Genomic DNA, 25,208 nt, shown 5'->3' on the forward strand with positions numbered 1-25,208 from the left:
TACTTCGCAAAATATTTTGACAAACACAATATATCTTTTAATTGGTTTATTAGATGTTTATTGACTGATTACTAAAAATATTAAAACGCAATTTATTCTTAAGAACTGTTCTACTATATATATCGTAAACAGACTATAATTTAAAAGACTAAACATATAAACACATTGTTAACATTTTTGTACTGACGGTATGTAAAAAGTAAAATGCAAGCATCTGCTTGTTTTCAATTTAAACCATCAGTACAAATGTAAATTACCGAAAAGTGATTTAATTCTATTTTTGCAAAACTAACGGCGTAGAAGATGTATTGGAACGTATCCAATGGTATAAAATTACATATTTATGTCAATTTGGGTTAAACAACAATTAGTTGGGTGCTAGGAGGTGAAGAGTGTTACAGGTAAGTGGAAGAGTTCCTTCATTGGCTATTCTGTCCATTTTTAAAATGAAGGGTTTTATGTAAATATTACGTACATATTCTGGATAAGAATATATCACAAATGTGTAGTTTTCTTTGTATTAATGTGGTTGTTTTACATGGAAGCAGTCCGTAATTTATGTTCTTTGACAGATAGGCAACATATTCCAAAGGGACATTCATCCATATAAGTCGAAAATAAACTAGCAAGTCCATGTTTAGATAAGAACAAGACTAACTGATAAATACACAAGATACAATAAAGAAACCCAAGCATCCAAGGACTGAGCAACTCGAACTCAATCAAATATTGGTTTTAAGATTTATTTTGACAAATAGACAAATATTGCCGTATTCTAACCTCAAAAACTACATCTCTGATGACAGTGTTACATTTTATTTTAAAGCTGGTGCTTTCTAAAAGACTTTTTTGTCTGTCTCAAAACATTCAAATATTTGTAAATGCTATTTATCGTAACAATGAAACTGGTTATCGGCTCAATAAAATAATATGTTGTTTCGTTTTTAAAAGGCAAATTTTAACAAGAATATCAACCATGAAAAGATATCAGATTAACTTTAAAAATTATTGTTGGATTTGAGGGTTGGGTTATGGTAATTTGGAAATGTTACACTGTATTTAGCATGAAAGTACTAGTAACATTATGACAGTATAATCACCCGTTGTGTTTCCTTTGAGCAGAACTAACATATATTTTTTTTAATTCTATTGATATCTCAACTCAATATATATTTAATATCATATGTTTCGCTTGACCTATTATCATTTTGTGCGTAAGAAATTAAAACTTGTGAGATGTTTTCCAAGAAAATAATCATCAAAGGTATCAGGATTCTAATTTAGTACACCAGACGTAAGACATAACACTCATCAGTGACGCTCATATCAAAATATTAATATACGCAAACAAGTTCAAAGTTGAAAAGCATTGATAATTCAAAATTCCAAACAATTGTGCAAAATACGGCTAAGGTAATCTATGTCTGGGATAAGAACATTCTTAGTATTTCGAAAAATTCAAAGTTTTGTAAACTGAAAATTTATAAAATTGATTACATTATTGATATTCATTTCAACACTGAAGTAATGAAGCTATGCATATGTCTTTCTATAAGAGTTGTATGTTAAACTGTGTTCCATGCATTTTGAAAACCATCTTATTTCAAAATGGGCAATAAAATATGAAAATATGTTTCGTCGCCATTAAACCTAAGAAACTCTAAGAATATTGCACTAACGAGTTTTGTGATTTATATAGTAATTTGTGGAAGGAGAGGGAGAGTCACATTGCAGAACATTATTTTTGCTTTTGAATAACAGCTTCTACACAACCTTTATATTACATCATTCTACAAACCCTCATTAGACATATCAGTAGTCAGACTGCCCAGCTAGCTCAAAGTACGTTGATTTTGTTGAACGAGAAATACTGCTCTCTCAAAAGTTGCTAAGCCAGGGCTACAAATCAATCAAATTAAGGTTATCACTCAAGAAATGTTACGGTCGCCATCATGAGCTGATTGGCCGTTATGACAAAAGCCTATCAGAAATCATATCTGATATTCTTCCTCAGTCATAATAACCTTCCATCATTACCGAACTGAACAAAGAAATAACACGACGGGTGATGAATACGGTGCAGGAAATGCTTACACTTTCGGAGCACCGGATTTCACTCCCGGTTTTTAGTGGAGTTCGTGTTGTATTTCAATTAACATCTATAACTGTTGATGTAAATGTCCTTTGGTTTTGTGAGTCTTTGTTTACTCCTTGGTTTTTAATGTAATTGTCTCTTACGCTGTACATGATTTTTATGCATGCTATTATAAAATCAGGATTATAGGTTATGATTGTCACCAGAGACCAAATGTCGCAGTTTCTTACACTTATATGTCACCATGTGTTCTTAAAAAAAATGGTTTGCTTGATCATTTCAATACCGAAATACTATAGAATTGTATGTTGAAAAGCTAATTTTGAAATAACTTTTTGTACAAATGTGTTTGGTGTCTCATAACTGTCAAACTTTCATTTTATATTTTTGATAGAATGTAATATATGTGTATGATCATGTAGCTTTAATAAATATAAACTACGCTTGTAGAGCGAGCAACATATCTTGAATTAGTAGAAAAGAATTGAGTTCGAATCTTTTAAAAAAATGCTGTTTGTGTGTCATCTATTTTCGATTTTTTCTTCTTCTGTGCATTGGTTGTATCATTTGTTTTTCAATTACAGAATCGTATTAACCGAAATAAACTTTATTGCATTAGTGTTTGTATTTTTCATTTTCTTCTGTAGACTTTAGAAAAAGCAATTGAATTGTTCCTTCCACATATTTTGAGACTGTACTAATTCAAAATTATATTTACATTGCAGATGACTATATCAAACATGATAGTATTCTTCGTAATATCACTAACGCTTGTAGCTACACTCGGTTGTCCAACGGACTGTACCTGCAGCACAGGTGATTTTCCAACAGCAAATTGTTATGGAAGAGGTTTGGAAACGATATCATTTAACTTTCCTGAAGACACATACAGCATGTGAGTGATACAAACTTAAGCTTCAATTTTTGTTTGGTGCAATGATAAGATCATGCTCAGTACCAATCACTTCATAATATATAAACATATATAGAAATGCATTTCTTTTACATCTTTTTATTATGTTTTACATTGCAAAGGACAAGTGGCAATAAATACCAATTAAGGTCCAATCACATATTTTGTTGAATTTGTCATCTTGTTGCTCTATACCACAGACTACCAGTGTATATAAAGTGCGAATCCAGTCAGTTCATTTTCACTGTTGTTTGCGAGTATGTTCATTGTAGAATAAAGGATCATGGGAAAACTTTATTTGTTTACGTTTTGAAATTACCAAAATAATTGATTTGAAACTAAATTGTAACATATTTTCATTATGATATGTCTTTTTAATGTAAATCAAATGTATTAAAGTTCAAATATGTGTTACAAAGGCAACATTATATAGAATATCAATTATCAAAAACGATCCATTTTCAATATAGATGCGATGAATTATCACTGTATAGCATTTTTTTCTGATGTAGAATTATCGAAGATGCGATGAATTATCACTGTATAGCATTTTTTTTCTGATGTAGAATTATCGAAGATGCGATGAATTTTTATTGTAGATTAATGTGATAATTAGACTTGCAACAAATGAAAAACTTATTAGAATGCTTTAGTATTTATATCTATTTATAACTTGTATATGTCTATAAAAACTGGCTGGCCATTTGTACGTTTTCCCACAGACAGTGTTGACATGTGTGAACTGTATTGTTATGTTTCCCTGCTTTGTGATTCGCTAGGTCTTTTGAAGTTGCAAATTCCTGATTACACAAATCACACTGATATTTGTTGTTGTTTTCTTGGTGCATGTTTGTAAAAAAAATTCAACATTAATAGGGTTTGTTGTTTAGGTGCTTGTTGGCTTGACCATCAAAGAGTTGTTTTTATACGACCGCAATTTTTTTTCCGGTTCGTATATTGCTATGATGTCTTCATCGTCTGCGTCGTCCGAAGACACATTTGGTTTCCGGACAACTTCAATTTAAGTGAATGGATCTATATAAATTTTAAAGAAGGTTCAATACCACAAAAGGAAGGTTTGGACTATTTTGGGGATGATGGTTCCAATCACTTACGAAAAAGGGGCATAAAAGAAGCATTCTTTTTCGATTCAGGATTATTTCTTGTGTATAAGAATTTCGATTGCTCTGAAATTATACTACAGCACTCAATACTATAAGTAGAAGGCTAGGATTCATTTTGGGGGTTATGGTACTGACAGTTTAGGAATTAAGGAACAAAAAAGGGAAAAAACAAACATCTTAACTTTGTAGTATCCGGACAATTACTTGTGTGTAAGTTTTTGGATCTTTCAAGCATTGTGCCACAAGGAACAATATAACAAATAAAGGGAAGACTGTCGTAGAATTGAAATATGGTGCAATTTGTTTTTAAATAAGGTCAAAGGTTAGTGATAGTTTTTTCACTATTGTCAATTTATTTCACAAGAGGTTATAAAAAGTCTCCAAATAATATCTGAATTGTTACTAAACTTAGAAATTTATAATGAAATGAATTGTGAAACATCATTTTCAACTGCACCTCAAATGCCCATTTTCAGGGGAATTCAGACTAGCAACAATAAGAAAATAGAAGATGGAAGAAAAACCGACTCTCAGTTAATTTTTCTCATCATTTGCGTCAGTCGTCCGACATCGTCTGTTAACTTTTACAAAAGTTTTCTCCTCTGAAACTACTGAGCCAAATTTAACCAATCTTGGCGACAAACATTATTTGGGTATCTAGTTAAAAAAAATGTTTCCAATGACCCGGCCAACCAACCAAGATGACTAACAGTAGAACATAGGGGTGAAATGTAGATTTTGGCTTATAACTCTAAAACCAAGCATTAAGAGCAAATCTGACATGGGTAAAATTGTTTATTAAGTCAAGATCTATCTGCCCTAAAATTTTCAGATGAATAGGACAACTGGTTGTTGGGTTGCCGCCCCTGAATTGGTAATCTTATGGATTTTTTTCCGTTTTGGGTTATTATCTTAAATATTATTATAGATAGAGGAGATAATCTTAAAACAGCAATAATGTTCAGCATAGTAAGATCTACAAATAAGTCAACATGAACAAAGTGGTCAATTTACCCCTTAAGGAGTTATTGTCCTTTATAGTCAATTTCTCATAAATTTCGTAAATTTTGGTAAATTTTTACAAAATGTTTTTTCTCTAACTACTGGACAAAGTGCATTATAGATACATATATTGTTAACAACAAGAGTGTTCAGTAAAGTTATATCTCCAAACACATCACCATTACCAAAACACAATTTTGTCATGAATCCATCTGTGCCCTTTGTTTAATATACGCATAGACAAATGTGAGCGGCTAGTTTTTTTTTACATCATGACTTACTTGACTTAATCCACTTCATCCTAAGGGGGACATAGGGCGACTACAGTTTCTCTCCATTTCTTCCTGTCCATGGCTGTACGTTTGTTTCTTTCCAGATCATCCCAATTTTACTTAGCTCGGTTGTTAGTACCCTACGCCAGGTGGTTTTTGGCCTTCCCCTTTTTCGATGTCCTTGGGGGTTCCATTGGGTGGCTTGCTTGGTAATGAGTGTGTCTTTTACATCATATGTACTTTTAAAGATATATTTCTGAATTTTACGTTTTTTAGCATTGTGCCACAAGGAACAATATAACAAATAAAGGGAAGACTGTCGTAGAATTGAAATATGGTGCAATTTGTTTTTAAATAAGGTCAAAGGTTAGTGATAGTTTTTTCACTATTGTCAATTTATTTCACAAGAGGTTATAAAAAGTCTCCAAATAATATCTGAATTGTTACTAAACTTAGAAATTTATAATGAAATGAATTGTGAAACATCATTTTCAACTGCACCTCAAATGCCCATTTTCAGGGGAATTCAGACTAGCAACAATAAGAAAATAGAAGATGGAAGAAAAACCGACTCTCAGTTATTTTTTCTCATCATTTGCGTCAGTCGTCCGACATCGTCTGTTAACTTGTACAAAAGTTTTCTCCTCTGAAACTACTGAGCCAAATTTAACCAATCTTGGCGACAAACATTATTTGGGTATCTAGTTAAAAAAAATGTTTCCAATGACCCGGCCAACCAACCAAGATGACTAACAGTAGAACATAGGGGTGAAATGTAGATTTTGGCTTATAACTCTAAAACCAAGCATTAAGAGCAAATCTGACATGGGTAAAATTGTTTATTAAGTCAAGATCTATCTGCCCTAAAATTTTCAGATGAATAGGACAACTGGTTGTTGGGTTGCCGCCCCTGAATTGGTAATCTTATGGATTTTTTTCCGTTTTGGGTTATTATCTTAAATATTATTATAGATAGAGGAGATAATCTTAAAACAGCAATAATGTTCAGCATAGTAAGATCTACAAATAAGTCAACATGAACAAAGTGGTCAATTTACCCCTTAAGGAGTTATTGTCCTTTATAGTCAATTTCTCATAAATTTCGTAAATTTTGGTAAATTTTTACAAAATGTTTTTTCTCTAACTACTGGACAAAGTGCATTATAGATACATATATTGTTAACAACAAGAGTGTTCAGTTAAGTTATATCTCCAAACACATCACCATTACCAAAACACAATTTTGTCATGAATCCATCTGTGCCCTTTGTTTAATATACGCATAGACAAATGTGAGCGGCTAGGTTTTTTTTACATCATGACTTACTTGACTTAATCCACTTTATCCTAAGGGGGACATAGGGCGACTACAGTTTCTCTCCATTTCTTCCTGTCCATGGCTGTACGTTTGTTTCTTTCCAGATCATCCCAATTTTACTTAGCTCGGTTGTTAGTACCCTACGCCAGGTGGTTTTTGGCCTTCCCCTTTTTCGATGTCCTTGGGGTTCCATTGGGTGGCTTGCTTGGTAATGAGTGTGTCTTTTACATCATATGTACTTTTAAAGATATATTTCTGAATTTTACGTTTTTTTAAAAGTCAATTTAGTTTTCCATTGATGTATAGTTATTACCAGTCAGAAATATTTCACAAGGCAACTTAATCAAATTAGTTTAATAAAGAACTAATGATTCAGCGTATATTCTAGCTCTATGAACGTTTTAAATTTTATTACATTTGCCTTATAGAAACACACATGGACCCAACAGAAAGAGTGTTTTTGGGGATACTTTAGCAAACAAAGGGCATGACAACTTTCGAAAACCTGACATCAGTCATTGTTTTCATCGTTGTCTTCTTCCAATATTACTCGGTGAATTAAATACTTTCTACCACCCTTCACATGAACAGATATTGGTAGACGCCAAATTCTGTTGATTCGGTTTTTCCTTTGTACGATATGTAGTAACAAGATTTTGAAGGACATTTGCTGACATAAGTTCAATAAAGAAAAGCGAGATTAAACCGTTTTTACCCTCTTGCCGACCAGACTTTTGGGAAAGTATGATCACTGGTATGGTAATATGAGAGTTCACACAAGCATGCGTTTGAAGCATTGCACGTGGGATGTCTGTAAAAATGGGTTTTCACATGGGGGATTTTCCCCCAAAACTGACATCCTACGTGGTGGCAAATTTCACCATTTCTTGTGTAGATCATCATGAAGATTCCTGAATGTTCCCTTGGAAGCATACAATATATATCTTTATTTGCAAAACATACAAAAACCAGTTTTGGTTGTGGCAAATACATTGACAAACAAACATAATGAAACATAATGAAAACTCGACAATATTATAAGAAATATGATAAAAACAGTTACTGTTCTCCTTTCCTCAGTTCTAATGACTCTTTAATAAAAGAAACAACTGCTTTTACATCATTTGGTGTTGATGGATTAAGTATTATCACGAGTTTACAATGACACAACAAATGCACTTTCAATGTCAACGGCGAATTCTTTATATCCCGTTTAAAAACTTATCCGGAGAGTGTATCACCAGCCCAGTAGTCAGCACTTCTGTGTTGACATGAACATCAATGACATGAATAAATTCATCATATATACCAGGGCTAAATTTTGTGTATACACCAGACGCGCGTTTCGTCTACAAAAGACTCATCAGTGACGCTCGAATCCAAAAAGTTAAAAGGGCAAAATAAAGTACGAAGTTGAAATCAAATTCCCTAGAATTCTTCAAATATAATACTAATTGCAAGATAGCATTTCTTTTTATCAATGAAAGGATTCTCTAACCTTAGCTACCTCTTTTACTCACGTGGGTGGTCGGTGATTTAATGGTCATCATTAAGGTCGTGTGATTTTGAACCCGCTTGTGCCGGTGGTTTTGACTCTAATCTTACATGTCTTAATAGACAACTTTCCGTAAAAAAATCTGGTTTTAGTGAACGTCATTTGTGCGTTTAGGGGCGTCGTCACTTCCGTTCCAATGATGAGCGAGTGGTTGGAAAACTATAATTCTATATTGTACGAATTATTCGGCAAATTGAATTCTCAAATTTGACAATCAGCCTTGCTGTCATTAGGGAATTGTCATTAAGTACCTACAGAACAACCATTATTTCTAGTTAATCCTGCACAATGACGATCACTAAGACGCTTGATGAACGTAAATAGTTCAGGGATACAGGCGACCCGCTATATCTGGTAAATGATGTCATAAAGGCGCGTATAGTTGACGAGTTTTTTCCGGTGACAGATGAACTCGAAAGTGGTCTATTGACTAGGATTGTCAGTTTTCCTACCAAAGTCGGACTCCAATTGCGCCTACAATAAAACCTAACCGTCATGAAATAGCACAATAGTTGTAATAGTGGCGTCAAATACATTCAATCAAACAACCAATTAATCAATTTCATGTAAGTTTTGTCATATAGCATTTATTGGTTCAACGTATTTAAACACCCCTGTCTTTCAAATGATTTTAATGTATGAGAGTAGCCGATGAAGGTTAATCTAGAAAGGCAAGTCGCATGCATGAAACATACTTAGCGTATTTTTATTCCATTTGAAAGCAGTTTTTTCAGACAGACTTTATGTGAAGGTACATCTCAGATTACAAGCAGTGTTTTTGCATTTTGTCACATTAGTAAGAAGTTCCTTATCTTAAAATAAATATTTTAAACCACCAGATATGTATGTCAGCCATTATACCAGATATGACGGTACATTTGTAAGAAGGTTGCTCTACATATACATTCATTGCCTTTTGCTATTTATTGACCACGATCATAATTATTTGTGTTTACTCTGCATATATTAAACGTTTTAATTTCAGTCTTCTTGACAGAAATAACATACCAGGAATTCCCAGTGGTGTATTTGCAAATTTGCCATATCTGAATAAGATGTAAGCAAATATGTTTATAATAAACTGATTAACTGGTCACGGGAATGCATTGTTTTCACAAAGTACAAAAGGACACATAGTGTGATTTTTCAAATATGGAACTCAACTGACTTCACAAATTAAAAAAAAATAGAATTCTTAATCTGATTCAAATTATAATACCGATAATGTAAACAACTACATTGCTTTCAACAAATGTTATATACCAATCTTGTAAATCATCTGAAAAATCCATCACTCAGATGTTCATAGTTACTGTTCAGAGTTCAGAGCACAAGATAAGGTAATAAACCGTAGAAAAAAGATATTCCGGTAAACACGTAAAAATTACTTATCTAACATAATGAAGTGGTCAGCAATATACAATACTGCCGAATATTATATACAGATTGTATATGCTATTCCGGGTATTCATATATTTTAAACAATTTATAAATTTACACATATCTTCTATATAGCTTCTATCAGTTGTGGATGATAGAGTTACAATTAGATTGAGTCATAGTGAGTTTCAAATATATTGCAAAAATTAAAAGAAATTTGTAATATCATAGCTTTATCCTTGTAAGGTTTGAGTACAACACAATGTTGACCACCGTACACTTATTTATGTCATTTTTATCTATTATGTCTTTGAATTTTATGCGACTGTCATGCAGGTGAGAGGTTAAGCTAGCTATAAAACCAGGTTTAATCTACCATTATCTACATAGGAAAATGTCTGTACTAAGTCAGGAATATGACAGTTGTTATCAATTTGTTTGATGTGTTTGAGCATTTGATTTTGCCATTTTTGATTAGTGACTTTCTGTTCTGAATTTTCAGCATTTGTTTTTTACCTTATAATTTCATTACTATTTCCTTTTTTGTGTTGAATACTATTATCATTAGCCATGTTTTTGTCTTCATTTGAACGCTTGAAACCTCAAGAACATTACAAATACTTGATAAACAACGACACTAAAGCAAAAATAATTACAGGAAATCTAAATCCAACGTTTGGTTACGGCACGCCAGTGACAAGCCCAATGCAGATCGCAGTTTTGAACGATGTGTCTCGACATTTAAAAATTTATTTGTGGGTCTGTAAATTAACAACGATAACCATAAATGTGCACTTCTTTTCCAATAAACTAGAGAAATTTATGATGCGGCGAAAGGTATAAGCGAGTTGTCAGACAGGACAACAAAACAGGTTTAAGCACCTACTTCGAACCAACGAGAAAAAACACAAGTGTGAGTTCAACAAGAATAACGTTAAATTCTTTGCAGTTATATTCTCAAAGGAGGGTATTTCATGTGACCCATAGAATCTCAAACAGTCAAAGATGCAGAAGTACAAACGACAATTCCAGAGTTTCTCAGCTTTCTTGACATGACTAATTACTGTGGATTCATAATTGTTCAGATGGACCATGATTCAAATGTTCAACAAATTAAGATTTTTCTATGCGGAGATTGGTAAAACCAAGAAATAAAATATCAATGAAAACAGAAGTTTTCCTCTATCCACAAAAAAATCAGTTCCCACAAATATAAACGAATCAACAGTACTCCTCCCGATTTATAAGACACTATGCATCTATCTGGAAATATTTACGAAAAATCACACGACACAACATGGATACAGAATTGATTTATGAGCAACAGAATTCATTTGACAATCTTTTAAAAAATGTTTTTTAATGAACTCGTACGTTTTTTTTACAAAGTTCATTATTAGTATTTAAGACTCAAAGTCTGACAAAGGGTGAATATTATATTCTATCTTTCTCATTGTAAGATTTTGGCTACCTTTCTTATATATATATCTGTAATTCCATACCTGCTACTAATTTGCTTTTACACTTTCATCATGAGACATGTTTCCAGAATAATAATTTCGATAATTTTAGTAGATACCTCATTCACTGAGCTCAACTGAGAAGCCAGTCTTTTTCCGAAATATATCTCCTCTGCACATTGTCGACAAATGTCATTTGATGTTAAACATAAAGGAAAACAAGGCAGTAAGATATTTGAATTTGAATGCCTTGTATTGTGACAAAGAATAGTCAGACTAAATAATAAAATAATGTACCACAATTTGCTGTTGCCTTTCGTGATCTATATTTAGTGCATTATCTTTCTTCTAATGCGAGTACTAAAATTGAGAATGGGAATGGGGAATGTGTCAAAGAGACAACAACCCGACCATATAGCAGACAACAGCAGAAGGTCACAAACAGGTCTTCAATGTAGTACTTGTATGTAAATGCAACTAATTTGAGAGAAATTAAAGAAAGAATAAGAGCATGAAACATATAAACTAGTACAACATAATATACTCTTATATTTAGAGACATGTCTTATAACAAGATTAAAACAATTGAATATAATGCATTTGGAGAAAGTTCCAGCTTACAGATTTTGTAAGTAGGTTTAGATTATACATTATGTATTTGAAATATTCTATAAAAACAATCTTTTATTTCAATTATGTCACCATTGTATTATTTGACAAAAAGTCAATTTCCTGCTGTATAACAAAACACCATTATGAAATTATGATATTGATTGTACAAATGCGCATCTGGTGCCAAAATGTTTGCACCGTTTATGTTTTGCAAACATTTTGACATCCGTCGATACGACTTCAAATACATGGTTTCAGAATGCAACATCCTGCATTTTTTAGTCAGCCGATGCAGGCCTTTGATTGGAGGATTTTCTCGCTGTTTTAAAGACACATTGATGACATCCGTGTGTCTCTTTGGTCGGGTTGTTGTCACTTTGACACAATTCCTTATTGTGCGAAAAACAAACCGGGTATAAAATTAAAACCGAGGGAAATACATCAACTATAAGAGGAAAACAAAGGAATATTGAAGTGCAACAAAAACAAACGCTAACTCAACGAACTATTTTATAACAACTGCCATATTCCTGACTAGAAACAGGACATTGTTAAAAAAAAAATGGCGGGTTGAACTTAGTTCAGCTCTTGTGACAATGTTAAAGAAATATCGCATACATAACAACACTACGTATCAGAAATACATCAGGAAACACACGCAAGCACATTGATCACAGAGAAACTCACAAATATGAATGTTAAAAATAAGGTTGAATACAAATTAAAAGTAGAAAAAAAATATCAAAAAATGATTTATAGATCTACCGAATTAACGAAATGTTGTAAGGAACACACCTTAACTTGGACCAAGTCAGTCATGAATCCATGGGTTACTGTAAATAATAATAATAATAAATTACTATTATTTTCATTATAAATTATTATTATAATATTATTATTTCATATCAATAAGACAAGAGGAAAAAAAAACACCGCCACATTTTTGTTTTTTGTCATTGTATATTTCATAAGTAATTTAAAGTTGGTTTTCTCTTACAGGCGACTCCAAAATAACCCGATGACAAAGATTGAAGATACATACTTCAAACATTTGCGAAACCTATCTTATTTGTAAGTTTCAGTCATAAGGCTTGTATTTATCAGGGTTTTTTTTACCATTTTTCATCAATTTTTACCTAATTTTGGCCTATCATCGTGACAAAAGCACAGTAAAAGATAAAGATGTAATGGACCAATCTGAATAAATTTACCTTTAAATTTACCATGCTGTCAATTTTGCTACTTGTGATTTTTCTCTGTTTTAGGAATAACATGCATATTATTATTTTTTTTTGGTAAAAATGATTGAAAAATGTATATCTTAGAAATTTGAAAAGAAAAAATGACATGGAATGTACATGTTACATGGTTCTTGTAAAACTGTTTCTTTGAACCTACTAAACAATTACTTATTGCAAATACACAATTTTTTCACAAAATTTAGTTTTATTATCCTATTTTTTAAATTCATTGCTATTTTCCACTAGTATTACTTTCAATATTCCAACAGATTCTTTTTTCCCCTTCATTTGATTTAAGACCCAAATATTACCAATGCAAATAAAAGTTAAAAGTCCGAATCAGGCCATTTCCCGTCATATTAAAACATATAAATATCTCAAAAAGGAGCGTAATAACCTATCAATATTTCTAGCTAAATTCGTCGCTTAATTAACTAGTGTTCTTCTGACTTAAAGTATATTTATATATGTATATATTATTTTTTTCAACAAAGTACATCCTTATGTGTCAATTCTTTTTTAACATGACTTTTAAAGTTTTTTTCTAATGGTAAGCTGAAATTCTATTGTCTAATGTTGTTTGTTTTGGATGGCGGTGTGCGCAATAAGTTAAAATAACAAAATAACTCAATTCCGATGAAAATTGGAAACGGAGAGTCCCATATCAAATAGCAAATTCAAAAGCAAAAAAATAAAAAAAACAAATGAATGGAAAGCAACTGTCCTATTTTTGTACAGAAATACCCGTAAATAGGAAATGCAGGATCAAACCTGGTTAAATGGACTTTTTTTTCTATATATGATTTTCTATATTACAGGGACTTGTACTATAATGACATTTTTGTAATATCAAACAATGCTTTTGAAGACCTTGTCAGCTTGCAGACTCTGTAAGTGCTAATCATGTTTTATCAAAGATTAATATGCCTTTTAAGTTTTGCTCCAAATCTAAAATTTTCGGTTAAACTTATTTCATACAATGAGTTGTTTAAAGAAAAAATAGACATTAATGTGATAAATGTACCAATTATGCAGATTATATTCACCGGAAAATGTAATGCATACACTAGAGGAACTATTGCTTTCCAATGGTAATTGTCAAACAAAAGTAAGTGAATTCATTTAGTTTTCATTTTTCAACAAAGATAATAAATATAAGAAAGAAGATGTGGTATGATTACCAATGAGACAATTTTCTCAATTGACCACATTGACATACAAAATACCAACTGTAGGTCGCCATACGGTCTTCATAAATATAGTATAGTTTAAAAAAAAGTTCGAATTGTCTTAAGTGTACATGGTTAATCAGAAATAACAGTCAAGTTAACCAAACACACTGAATTCAAAAGAAAAGAAATGGCAGATACTTACAAAGAATTAAAACCCATTTAGCAAATAAATGTAGAAAACAAAGCATAGTTTTAGAATAAAACAAAAGGATCAGAAAGTTTGAGTAGCTCGTACATAACATATATTATTTAAAACAAACGAGATACTGTTCGTAAGAGAACAATCTACGTAATATGGTCTGTGTCTCAAATTTGCAACTCTTTCTTGACTTTCCATAGTTACAGTCAAACATAACATTGTTTTCTGGTTTTGACTTTTTACCGGGCACCAAAGTTATTGTGAAACTGCCTTTTCTAGAGTGGGCGTGAATCAGATGTTGACTAAAAAAATATAAAGATCGTCAGGACTAGATGCATACAATCTAACTCTCTTTCATCTCAAATACAAGTCAATAATATTAAATCTTTGACTTTTCTACACTTTACACAAGTATTCCTCATTCCCAACTAAAAGTCCAATTGAAAGAGTTGGTATTAATTTCTTTCATTTAAAAGAATGGCGAACGTAGATACAAGTACCTAGTCTTTGGGAGGAATGAATCCTACTTTGTAAAGAATCTTTCCGATTCGAACAAAAAGTGTCTGATTAGTTATCAAAAGTACCAGGATTATAATTTTATACGCCAGACGCGCGTTTCGTCTACATAAGACTCATCAGTGACGCTCAGATCAAAATAGTTAAAAAGCCAAATAAATACAAAATTGAAGAGCAGTGAGGATCCAAAATTCCAAAAAGTTGTGCTAAATACGGCTAAGGTAATCTACTCCTGGGGTAAGAAAATCCTTAGTTTTTCGAAAAATTCAAAGTTTTGTAAACAGAAAATTTATAAAAATGACCATATAATTGATATTCATGTCAACACCGAAGTGCTGACTACTGGGTTGGTGATACTCTCGGGGACGAAACGTCCACCAGCAGTGGCATCGACCCAGTGGTGTAAATAGTTATCAAAAGTACCAGGATTATAATTTTATACGCCAGACGCGCGTTTCGTCTACATAAGACTCATCAGTGACGCTCAGATCAAAATAGTTAAAAAGCCAAATAAATACAAAGTTGAAGAGCAGTGAGGATCCAAAATTCCAAAAAGTTGTGCCAAATACGGCTAAGGTAATCTACTCCTGGGGTAAGAAAATCCTTAGTTTTTCGAAAAATTCAAAGTTTTGTAAACAGAAAATTTATAAAAATGACCATATAATTGATATTCATGTCAACACCGAAGTGCTGACTACTGGGTTGGTGATACCCTCGGGGACGAAACGTCCACCAGCAGTGGCATCGACCCAGTGGTGTAAATAGTACCAGTCTGAAACTGAAATTATCAAGATGCTTGATTTCTCGATTGACATCATATTTGTTACGTTTGGAGGACGTGTTTTTAACAGACTGTCGGAATTTCAATGGGAACCGAGTGTGCCTTTCTTCTTGCCGACTAGTTTCCTTATTATTATGAGGCTGACTTCATACGGGAACATCTAAGGAAGAAATATAAGCAATATCCTCTAACTTTATGTTCTGCTTTATAGATGTATTCTTTCGTCAAATAATACAACATTTGGTGACTAGTATAATGTTGAACGAATTTATCCCATCGAACTTGAGATAAAGGATACTACAGATGCAGTTAAGTCTGCCTCATATCTTCACTTACGTTTAAAAATTGATAATGTGGGTCGGCTGAAAAACAAAACATTACGACAAAAGAGATGATTTTAGTTTCCTAATTGTGAACTTTCCATTTCCATGTAGCAACATTCCAGCAGCGCTTGCATACGGAGAATATATCTCCCAATTGATACGATATTCCCGGGGATGCATTTCCTATCATGATTTATTTGAGGATTGCTGCTCACAAGGAATCTATTAAACCAAGAGTTCCAAATGGTGAAGTTGAAATCATCCCTTCGTACGCCGTCATGAGTTGATTGACAGTTACGGTATAACCGTTTTACAGATCATATCAGAAATGCTCCTTATCTCGTAACTACAAAACACTTCTCTTTTCATGAATGTAACCTACCGAATTAGAATTAGACTATTTAACCAAATTTGTAATCACATAAGCAACACGACGGGTGCCACATGTGGAACAGGATCTTCTTATCCTTCCGGAGCACCCGAGATCACCCCCAGTGTTTAGTGGGATTCGTATTGCTTAGTCTTTAGTTTTCTATGTTGTGTCTGTTGTACAATTATTCATTTTAGCCAGTCAATTTTTTTTTCGATCTACGAGTTTGATTGTTCCTCTTTTGTAGCAGGACCTGCTCATCCTTCCTGAGCATCTGAAATCCCCCAAGATTGAGGTGGTGTTCGTGTTGCGTAGGTTTTTTTTTCTTTGTTTTGTTTTGTATACTAATGTTTGTCTGTTTGTCTTTTTCTATTTTAGGCACAACATTGTAAGGGTTATTTCTATTTATTAGTCTGAATGTGCCTCTGATATCCCACTGTTATCACAAAATCGGCCTTAACTTGTTTCCTACCTTTTCGATTGTAAAATATTCCTACCTATGTTATTGTAAAATATTCCTACCTATGTTATTGTAAAAATATTCCTACCTATGTTATTGTAAAATATTCCTACCTATGTTATTGTAAAAATATTCCTACCTATGTTATTGTAAAATATTCCTACCTATGTTATTGTAAAATATTCCTACCTCCTGAATTGTAAATTATTTCTATCTGTTCTACAATATTTTTTAACATGAATGAAATTATTGAGTCTGTAATCGGAATCGATTGTAATTTAATTGTAATAGACAGAAGCCTGTAATCGACAATATTTACGATTATATGTAATCGTAATTTAATCGATTTCAGAAAAACTTATAATGAAATCGTCTAATATTCCTAGATTACATTTGATTAATTTGATAAAATAGTTCCATGAAATATAACTTGGTAACGTTTAAATGAAAATAGACAATAGCGTGTATCATCAGTTCATAGTGCTGATAAACTTGGAAGCAAAGATATGACTTATGAGTTTATCAAATACCTTTTACTTGTCTATTGTTTAACCATCTAACCATTTAACTAGTATTAGCTTTAACACAGTGTAGATACGATTCTGTACGCGATCCGGAAGTCGCGATTTTCGAAACGAGGATTTCAAACTGGCTAACAGAACGGTTTTGTTTTGGTGCTTTTTTCATCATTTTTTTACTCCTATATCTATTAAGTGCTTTGCACATCTTAAAAGTATGTATAGCATCATACATATGAGTAACTGTAACAAAAACATGCAGTAGAATATGAAATATACGTGTGCATCACGTCAACTTCATAGAAAAAGGTGAATTCGATTGACAATTTTGCTCTCGTAGTACAAAGTAACTAATCTTTTATTGCAAATATTTACATCAGTTTACAGTTAAATATATACTGTTTCAATATTCTTACCGTATTTAAGTAGAATGTTCGTACTTCAAATAAAAAATATGCTTTCCTTGAGGATCCCAAAATAAATAACTGTACGATCAGTCTAAAACTGACTGTATTCTAGAAGCGATTTCAGATTTTTTGTCTGTATGACCAGTCGTGATTTTGAAGGAAAAAAAACCGGCAATTTGAAGGTATATACGTGTCTAAGTGATATTATGATTGTGTCCATGGAACTATAACGTGTAAATTCTTTCATCAGACAATTACAAATATATTTCTGATGATTTTTGTAGACGGCAAAATAATTATATTTTTTCCCCGTCAGTCTTACTTAAAATCAAATGCCTAAAAAGCAATACATGATGCGCTTGTGGACCTTTGTGTCGTTGCAGTTATCTGTTTAACGATTACATTTCTAAAGACTATTTACACCGACTGCTGTTGACAAATTGGTGATAACATACATCAAGCCTGTCTCTTTTAAAATGACAAAAAATAAATAGAGAAAGCTTTGTTTAAAAACTTTCGGTTTTGAGGAAAGAATTAACGAAAGTATACCCCGCCACTTCTATAGTCCATGTTTTGGAAAAAAATAAACCACCAAAAAAACCTAAATTATAGGTGCACAGGGGCATCATTTAATTACGAATAAGAGGAAGTTTTATTAATATATGGTAAGTTTTGAAATTTGCGTATAGTATACGGGTACCACCCAATAAGGTAGTGGAAAAGTCCTTATCGTGGAAATAGAAAGCTGGTGAATTTTCGAAAAAATCAAAATAAGAGGTTCACAATTGAATTGAATGATAAGGAATCTGAAAAAAAAGATGCATTAAGTTATGACAAGTGTCTGAAGGAAGTGTAGGATATAAAATAGGTTCGCCCAATATAACTTAAAAAGGCTAAAGTCCGTATTTTAGATATAAAAAAATCAAAAACATTTTTACCAAAAATTCGAAATAGAAGGTCCATAATTGATAAAAAATGGAGCAATTTTACAAAAGTTTAACAATTGGTTTTTGAGGTCAAGTTTGAAATACCTGATTGGTGCCCCCATATAATGCAATGTTTAAGACCGTATCTTGAAAACCCATAAAAGATTTTTAATAAAATTCGAAATACATTCCGTTTTTTTTATATAAATAAGACCGTTAATTTTCTCGTTTGAATTGTTTTACATTGTCATTTCGGGGCCTTTTATAGCTGACTTTGTGGTATTGGCTTTGCTTATCATGTGTTGAAGGCCATACGGTGACCTATATTTGTTAATGACTTTTCTCCTGGATTGGACCTCCTCTCTTTTTGTAAATGTTTGAAAACCCCAATGTAAATTAAGTGGTTTATGAGGAGATGCCCTTACCAAACCGGCGAAACATGTTGTACCGGTCCAATGGACGAACGGAAAGACGGACTTCATTATCACTATAAACCACCGCTTTACAAAGTGGTGTACAATTGAGTGTGAAAGAGACAGATCTACATCCAAAATAAAGTGAAAGAACTGTGATCAATTATAGGCTACAGTACGGCCTCGATTGTTTGTAAATACATGCATTTTTATATAACAATTAAATAAAAATACAATTTTAAGTATAACGGAGGACATTTTTGAATTTTATATAAACAAAAAAAACTTTCTCTTATTTCAGCAACATTCAAACATCCTTATACTTAATGTAGTAAGTCAAGTACACGCTATCAAGCTAAAACATGTTTGATAAGTTTTCAGGATGAGAATTTATCAAAATATATTTGTGTTATTTAGAAAAATGCCATCTTCTAATGTATCGTAATTAACTTTGAAATCACCACTAGAATACAGTGAAATAAAGACTGATCATACAGTTTCAAAATATACAAGCGAGACTGATCGTACAGTGAGAAATTCAAACAAGTGTAATTTTCTTATTTCTGGCTACAAATATCTGGCTGAATCTTTTACCACAACTTTAAAGATTGTTTTTAGGTTCACCGACTGATTTTTCTTAGTGATGCACTTAAAAATCTCTTGATTAAGGCAAAGATACGAATAATGAATGTGCTAGATTTAATTTTAAACCATTTGTGAATATAGATGTCAGCTGAATTAATCATTAAGCAATGTGCAGATGAACATTTTACCGTTTAATATAGCATATCCAACAAATTTAAAATGTGATCCAAAAAGTTCTCGCTTCGAAAATCTCGACTTCCGGATAGCGTACAGAATAGTATCTACACTGTGTTTAAAACAAATGAATTGTACTGCTATATTAAGAATAATAAAAAAAATAAGTAAAGTTCTGTACTATATTAAAGTATTAAAGTTATTTTAAGCATAATTTCAAAGAGTTGTAGTTAGAAACGATAAACCAATGATTCTCCGTGTGGTTAAGAAAGTAAACAAAATCTTTTTCAAACGAACCAATGCATTGCACATTCTTGATTATTATTTTAAAAATTGATTAAACAATTCTCAACAAACTTTTGTCTTTACTTGTCTGACGATCAACGAATTCTTATAAATAAAAAGTAGAGATTTTGTATTTCAATTATGAAGTATTAGATCGAAATGAGATTATATGAGTAATGTTATAAAGAAACACTATTGGTCACTTTATAACATGTTATTATGGAGGTTATTTAAATAGAACGATAAAAAGATAAAGAAAATGGTGGATTGAACCTGAATTTAAAGCTAGCTGAACCTCTCACATGTACAACAGTTGCTTAAAATACCATTATATTGACAACGATGTGTGAACAAAACAAATAGACATAATAGGTTAAAATGTCATAAATAAGGGTTCAGCTGTCAACATTTTGTTATAATCTTAATCAATATAAAACAAACAAATAAATAAATTCAGGTTATTATTAATCATAAATTTATTCTTGAAAAAAAGCTTAACATATACTTCTTCTTATTCCTAGATTTTTCTTTTAAAAGGAAACTTCCAACATTGTAATAAACTATATTCAAACATACCGGTTAAAAATGAATACGAAAAAAGTCACTTTATACTGTATGTTATGAAAAAAACCCAGCAAAATACGCAAAAATGACCTTAAATATAAAAACTTGATTGATGCAATGTTCATTGTAAAATTGTAATCACTATACACTAGTTCTGAAACCTACATATGAACATTGGATAAGAGTAAGATCGAGTAAGTGTAAGAAACAAACATAAGAATCGATTAGATACAAAAGTCAAAGAAATTGATAATTTATCAATTGCACAAGAAAAAAACCGTATCAACGTAACCTATTACATGTGTCAGTTATCCCTGGTATGATAGTATTTATAATCAACAAAAATATAAACAAATGTCAATAACTGTTTTTTACTATTAAATAAAGATTCGTGTAAGAAAGTGAGGGTGAAAATATCTCATTCCAAACAGGAAAACCTCTTTCAGAAATGACATTATCTAGGTTGTCAAAATATGACATCTTCTAGGTTGTCAAAATATGACATCTTCTTATTAATTCATTGATTGATTGTTTATTGCTTTACTTCAAGTGGCGAATATGTCATGTCATATGTCAATATCTCATCCGGTATGAATACATAATCTTTCGTTTAAATTAAGATATGTATTGGTTTCTGTTCAACAAGATGTTGTCCTCACACTCTCAAACGTTTCTTTTTTTGGCCATCCATATTATTGGACAAACCGTAACCTAATGAATGTTCTTTCAGAAAATTTGAAGATGTACGATAAGAAAAGATTTCAAAATTTTCAAAGTTGTCTAATAAATAGTTTGATTTGAACAAAATCTATAATATGAAACAACACATCCCTTTATCTCTATAACAGTTTTAATCGTAAATGAAATACCTTTTGAATATATTTTTGAAGCATTATATATGATACAAGAAGAAAGACATAATATACATTGTGTGCAATATTAACAATAATGAGAAATGTTTGATGATCTTTTATTTTTTATAAAGGATATTGTCGCATTGTAAGCTACTCTACGTGCAAGGAAATGTTTTTCTGTACAATATGAATTTATTACAACTGTGAGTATATTTCAACAATACCCCCAGTAATGCTAATATATATATAATTGATAAAAAAAAGTTTTGAGAACTTGTGGTGGCAATTTATACACATATTTGTTATTTGGATGGAGAGTTGTCTCATTGGCACTCACACCACATCCTCCTATGTCTATCCTCATTTGTTTACTCTCTAACTCCGATTAATGTACCAACTCTTGAAAACCTTCATTTAATAAATATTATATATAAGGGATGATAACAGGTGTTTTTTTTAAAAACTTAGAATTGCAGCGGCATGTTATAATGAACTTTATCGAATAGTTCATAATATTATGCCGCTTGCAATTCTAAGTTCTTTTTCAAAGAAAATGTATAACAACAATACGGTGGTCAGAGTTGTCTAAAACTTGAAGCGAGATGAGAGTTTTTGCTCCCTGATGAAAGCCTTACTGGTCACATTCTTAAATTTTGTCATCTCTATGAGATAAAACATACAGATCATATCTGTTTTTCAATCATTCTAACTTTTATGCTCGTTATTAATTTCAGCAAATTTTTCTCACAAACTTGTTTTTGTTCAAATTGTAAAGAAAAGCGATACATTTCGCGTTTCAAAGTGAGAAAGGAATATTTCATTTTTAGCGTACTCATAAAAGCCGGAGTCCTATATATTTGATCTATAGCTTCAAGCATTCTATTTCTCTGGTAAATTAAGGACAGTTCTAAAAAAATTGAACGGAAAAGTTAACATTCAATCATATTATTGATATTTATTATCTCTTGAGTTTAGAGATAGATTACTATATGCATAATGCATATATTCTTATCACAACAACTGCAAGTCTATTATTTAATTATCTTAAAACTTGTTGAATTGATTCCTATTTTATCTGAACATTTATTCGAATGACTTTAAATGAATAAAATATAGAGACTTTTACATGTTACCTTTACAAATACCTATACTGACAAAACGTCTTATAAAACTTAAGTAAACACATTTTATGCCCTTGTCCTGTACAGAAGGTAAGACTGACGTATGAATTGATGTTCTATTTTACTCCCTGCAAGATAAAAGATACAAATTCATGTTGACACCCAAACAAGTTTTTTATTTTCATTTTCAGTTCGGTATCATCAATTTCATGATCATCCCCTCCATATAGTATATTTGTTTTCGTTATTCAAATATGACACAATCAATGGATTGAGTCATGTATTTTATAGTCTTTACACTTTTTAAGTGATCTCTTGTTTGATAAGATAATTTCTATCTTCAAGTGTTTTGTTATCCTGTCATCTTGTTGATAAATTTATTTTTGTTTGCTTATGGAGAATATTTTAACTTAAGTAGACACTGTTTCTACAGAGATTGAGATGAAACTGCTTGAACCCGATCACATCGAGTTTCTGAATAAATTCTTTTAATTAATGTATTTATTTTATAAAGACGTGTGTTCTGGCAGTTTTTTTCTTCTGTGCAATAATTTTTGTAAATCTTGCTGTCATTATTTTAGTAAAAGATTCTACTCCGTCAATAAAAATATGAAATACACAATTTTTGGCAGTTCCGATAACTTCCATTGAATGTTTGTACGATTACCATTCGTTTATACGTGTTATCTGTAGACTTGATAATCAGTGACAAAGTGAATACAGTATTAAATGGTGTTATAATTCAATTATAACTTAATTTGAATGGTCTATTTACATTAATATGTTACAATTAAAACGAAACGCAACCAACGATGTACAGTAGTCTAAATCAACCACCTCATAACAAAGTCATGAAACTGTAACAAACAACAATGGACCAAACATTGCCCAGATAGAATCGCTATGTACAAAAACGAAATGCGGACTGGTGAAATTAATTTTACGTACGCTCACATTTACCTCATTGCAACATAATGAAAATAATCCTGATATTTTCATACTTTTCTTTTGACAGCTTTCACTGGAATGACAAGCTGATGAAACATTTCGTGTGATTTAAAACTTTATATTTAATCTTACATGATTCTAATTAAAGAGTCTAAAGATACCAAAATGAGCATTCAATTTCATATGCCATAGGACAAAGAAACGAATTATGACGATAAGAAAAACAACGTACAAAACAAAAAACAGCAACAAAGAAAACTACAGACACATATGTATATCTTTTTCTTAAGTATAGAAATTTAAAATGTTCTTGTTTTTTTGGGGATTTTTCTATAACATGCATGATGAACAACAGGGACTTAGGAAGTAACGATATATCAACGATTGAAGACACAGCATTTGGTCAATTACGGAATCTTATAACACTGTAAGTTTATCATTCACAAAATATTTCAAATTTACACCTCTTTTATTCATATGCAGTTGCTAATGTTGTCTTTTATTTATTGTTTGACCTTCTCGAGTATTCAATGTATTCGTTTTGATGATTTAAGAAAAATGACTAAAAAAAAATTCAAAAAAAGAGGTACGACAGATACCAGATTAACAGTCAAACTCATAGATTGAAAAAAACTGATAATGCTATGGTTAAAAAAAAATACACTCAAAGGACAACACATGTCTTATCATTTCAACATAAATTGATATTCCAAGTAACTGTGTGAGCGATTTTTGTATAAAAAAAGATATCATAATCTATAGAAATGTTTTATTGTTTATTTGGCAATATTGATGTGAAGTTCGTTTTCATTATCTGATGGGTAAAACACAAATACAAATATTTATGATTTTAATTTGGTTACAATACATAGCAAACTTTTCAAGAAATATTTTTTTTGTGTTCATCTCGTCAAAAAATTAAAATGAGCGCATGAATTAAGGATTTGCCAAATAAACAATTAAACTTTAAACATTTCTACATCTTATGGTGTTTATTTGATGTAATTCATTCATGTAGTTACTTGGAAATATTCGTTTGAAAAATATTTGTTTTAGTTGAAATGATAGGACAGTTTTTGACAGGGATGTCACTTTTGTGCAACAACTGTACACATAATATTACAGAAGAAACAACATAGAAAACTAAAGACTCAGCAACACGAACCTCACCTAAAACTGGGGTTGATCTCAGTTGCTCCGGAAGGGAATGTAAATTCTGCTCTACATGTGGCACCCGTCGTGTTGCTTATGTTATTACAAATCCAGTCTGAAACTTTTCGTTCCGTAAGAAGGTGATAAATCTTTTAAAGAAGTTGTCAATTGCAGGTTCATATTTGTTTTACGTAACAGTTAGTCAATAACATAAATGCCTTAATCTTACAGACATTTAAAAAAATTCCTAGAGTTTAAAGAAAATGCACCTATAATATATAAAATTGCGTTAAGCCTGATGGGTTTTTCAAATAGGACAGAAACATATGGAATCCACGAAAAGTTTACGGAAGAAATGAGAAAGGCCAAACTGATACTTTTAGTTTCCATGTTGAGGGTATCACTCTGACTTTGTGATGCAGAATAGAAATAAAAGTGTTGTTTGATTGCTTTTTTTGTTTTGTGTTT

At 31.5% G+C, this 25,208-nt stretch overlaps 1 protein-coding gene and 1 long non-coding RNA gene across 2 annotated transcripts; both read left to right on the top strand.

Annotated features, from left to right (window-relative positions):
• Positions 1-312: 312 nt before the first annotated feature.
• Positions 313-12,806, top strand: LOC134716791 (leucine-rich repeat-containing protein 3-like). Its single transcript, XM_063579799.1, has 5 exons — positions 313-401; positions 2,821-2,990; positions 9,265-9,336; positions 11,676-11,747; positions 12,731-12,806. The coding sequence occupies exons 2-5, from the start codon at positions 2,821-2,823 to the stop codon at positions 12,804-12,806; spliced, it is 390 nt and encodes a 129-aa protein (XP_063435869.1). The 5' UTR covers positions 313-401.
• Positions 12,807-13,781: 975 nt separating this feature from the next.
• Positions 13,782-24,013, top strand: LOC134714154 (uncharacterized). The gene is made up of 3 exons (XR_010106502.1): positions 13,782-13,862; positions 21,651-21,722; positions 23,944-24,013. It is a non-coding gene; the product is annotated as an uncharacterized LOC134714154 (long non-coding RNA).
• The last annotated feature ends 1,195 nt before the right edge of the window (positions 24,014-25,208 follow it).

This window comes from Mytilus trossulus, chromosome 4 (genome assembly GCF_036588685.1).
Source record: "Mytilus trossulus isolate FHL-02 chromosome 4, PNRI_Mtr1.1.1.hap1, whole genome shotgun sequence".
In the NCBI taxonomy this organism is placed as follows: Eukaryota; Metazoa; Mollusca; class Bivalvia; order Mytilida; family Mytilidae; genus Mytilus; species Mytilus trossulus.

Excerpts from the sequence above, each read along its gene's own strand:
- LOC134716791 (XM_063579799.1), top strand. The coding sequence starts at position 2,821 with ATGACTATATCAAACATGATAGTATTCTTCGTAATATCACTAACGCTT. Across the intron at positions 2,991-9,264 it reads CCTGAAGACACATACAGCAT|TCTTCTTGACAGAAATAACA; the intron begins GTGAGTGATACA and ends TTTTAATTTCAG. Across the intron at positions 11,748-12,730 it reads AGTTCCAGCTTACAGATTTT|GCGACTCCAAAATAACCCGA; the intron begins GTAAGTAGGTTT and ends TTTCTCTTACAG.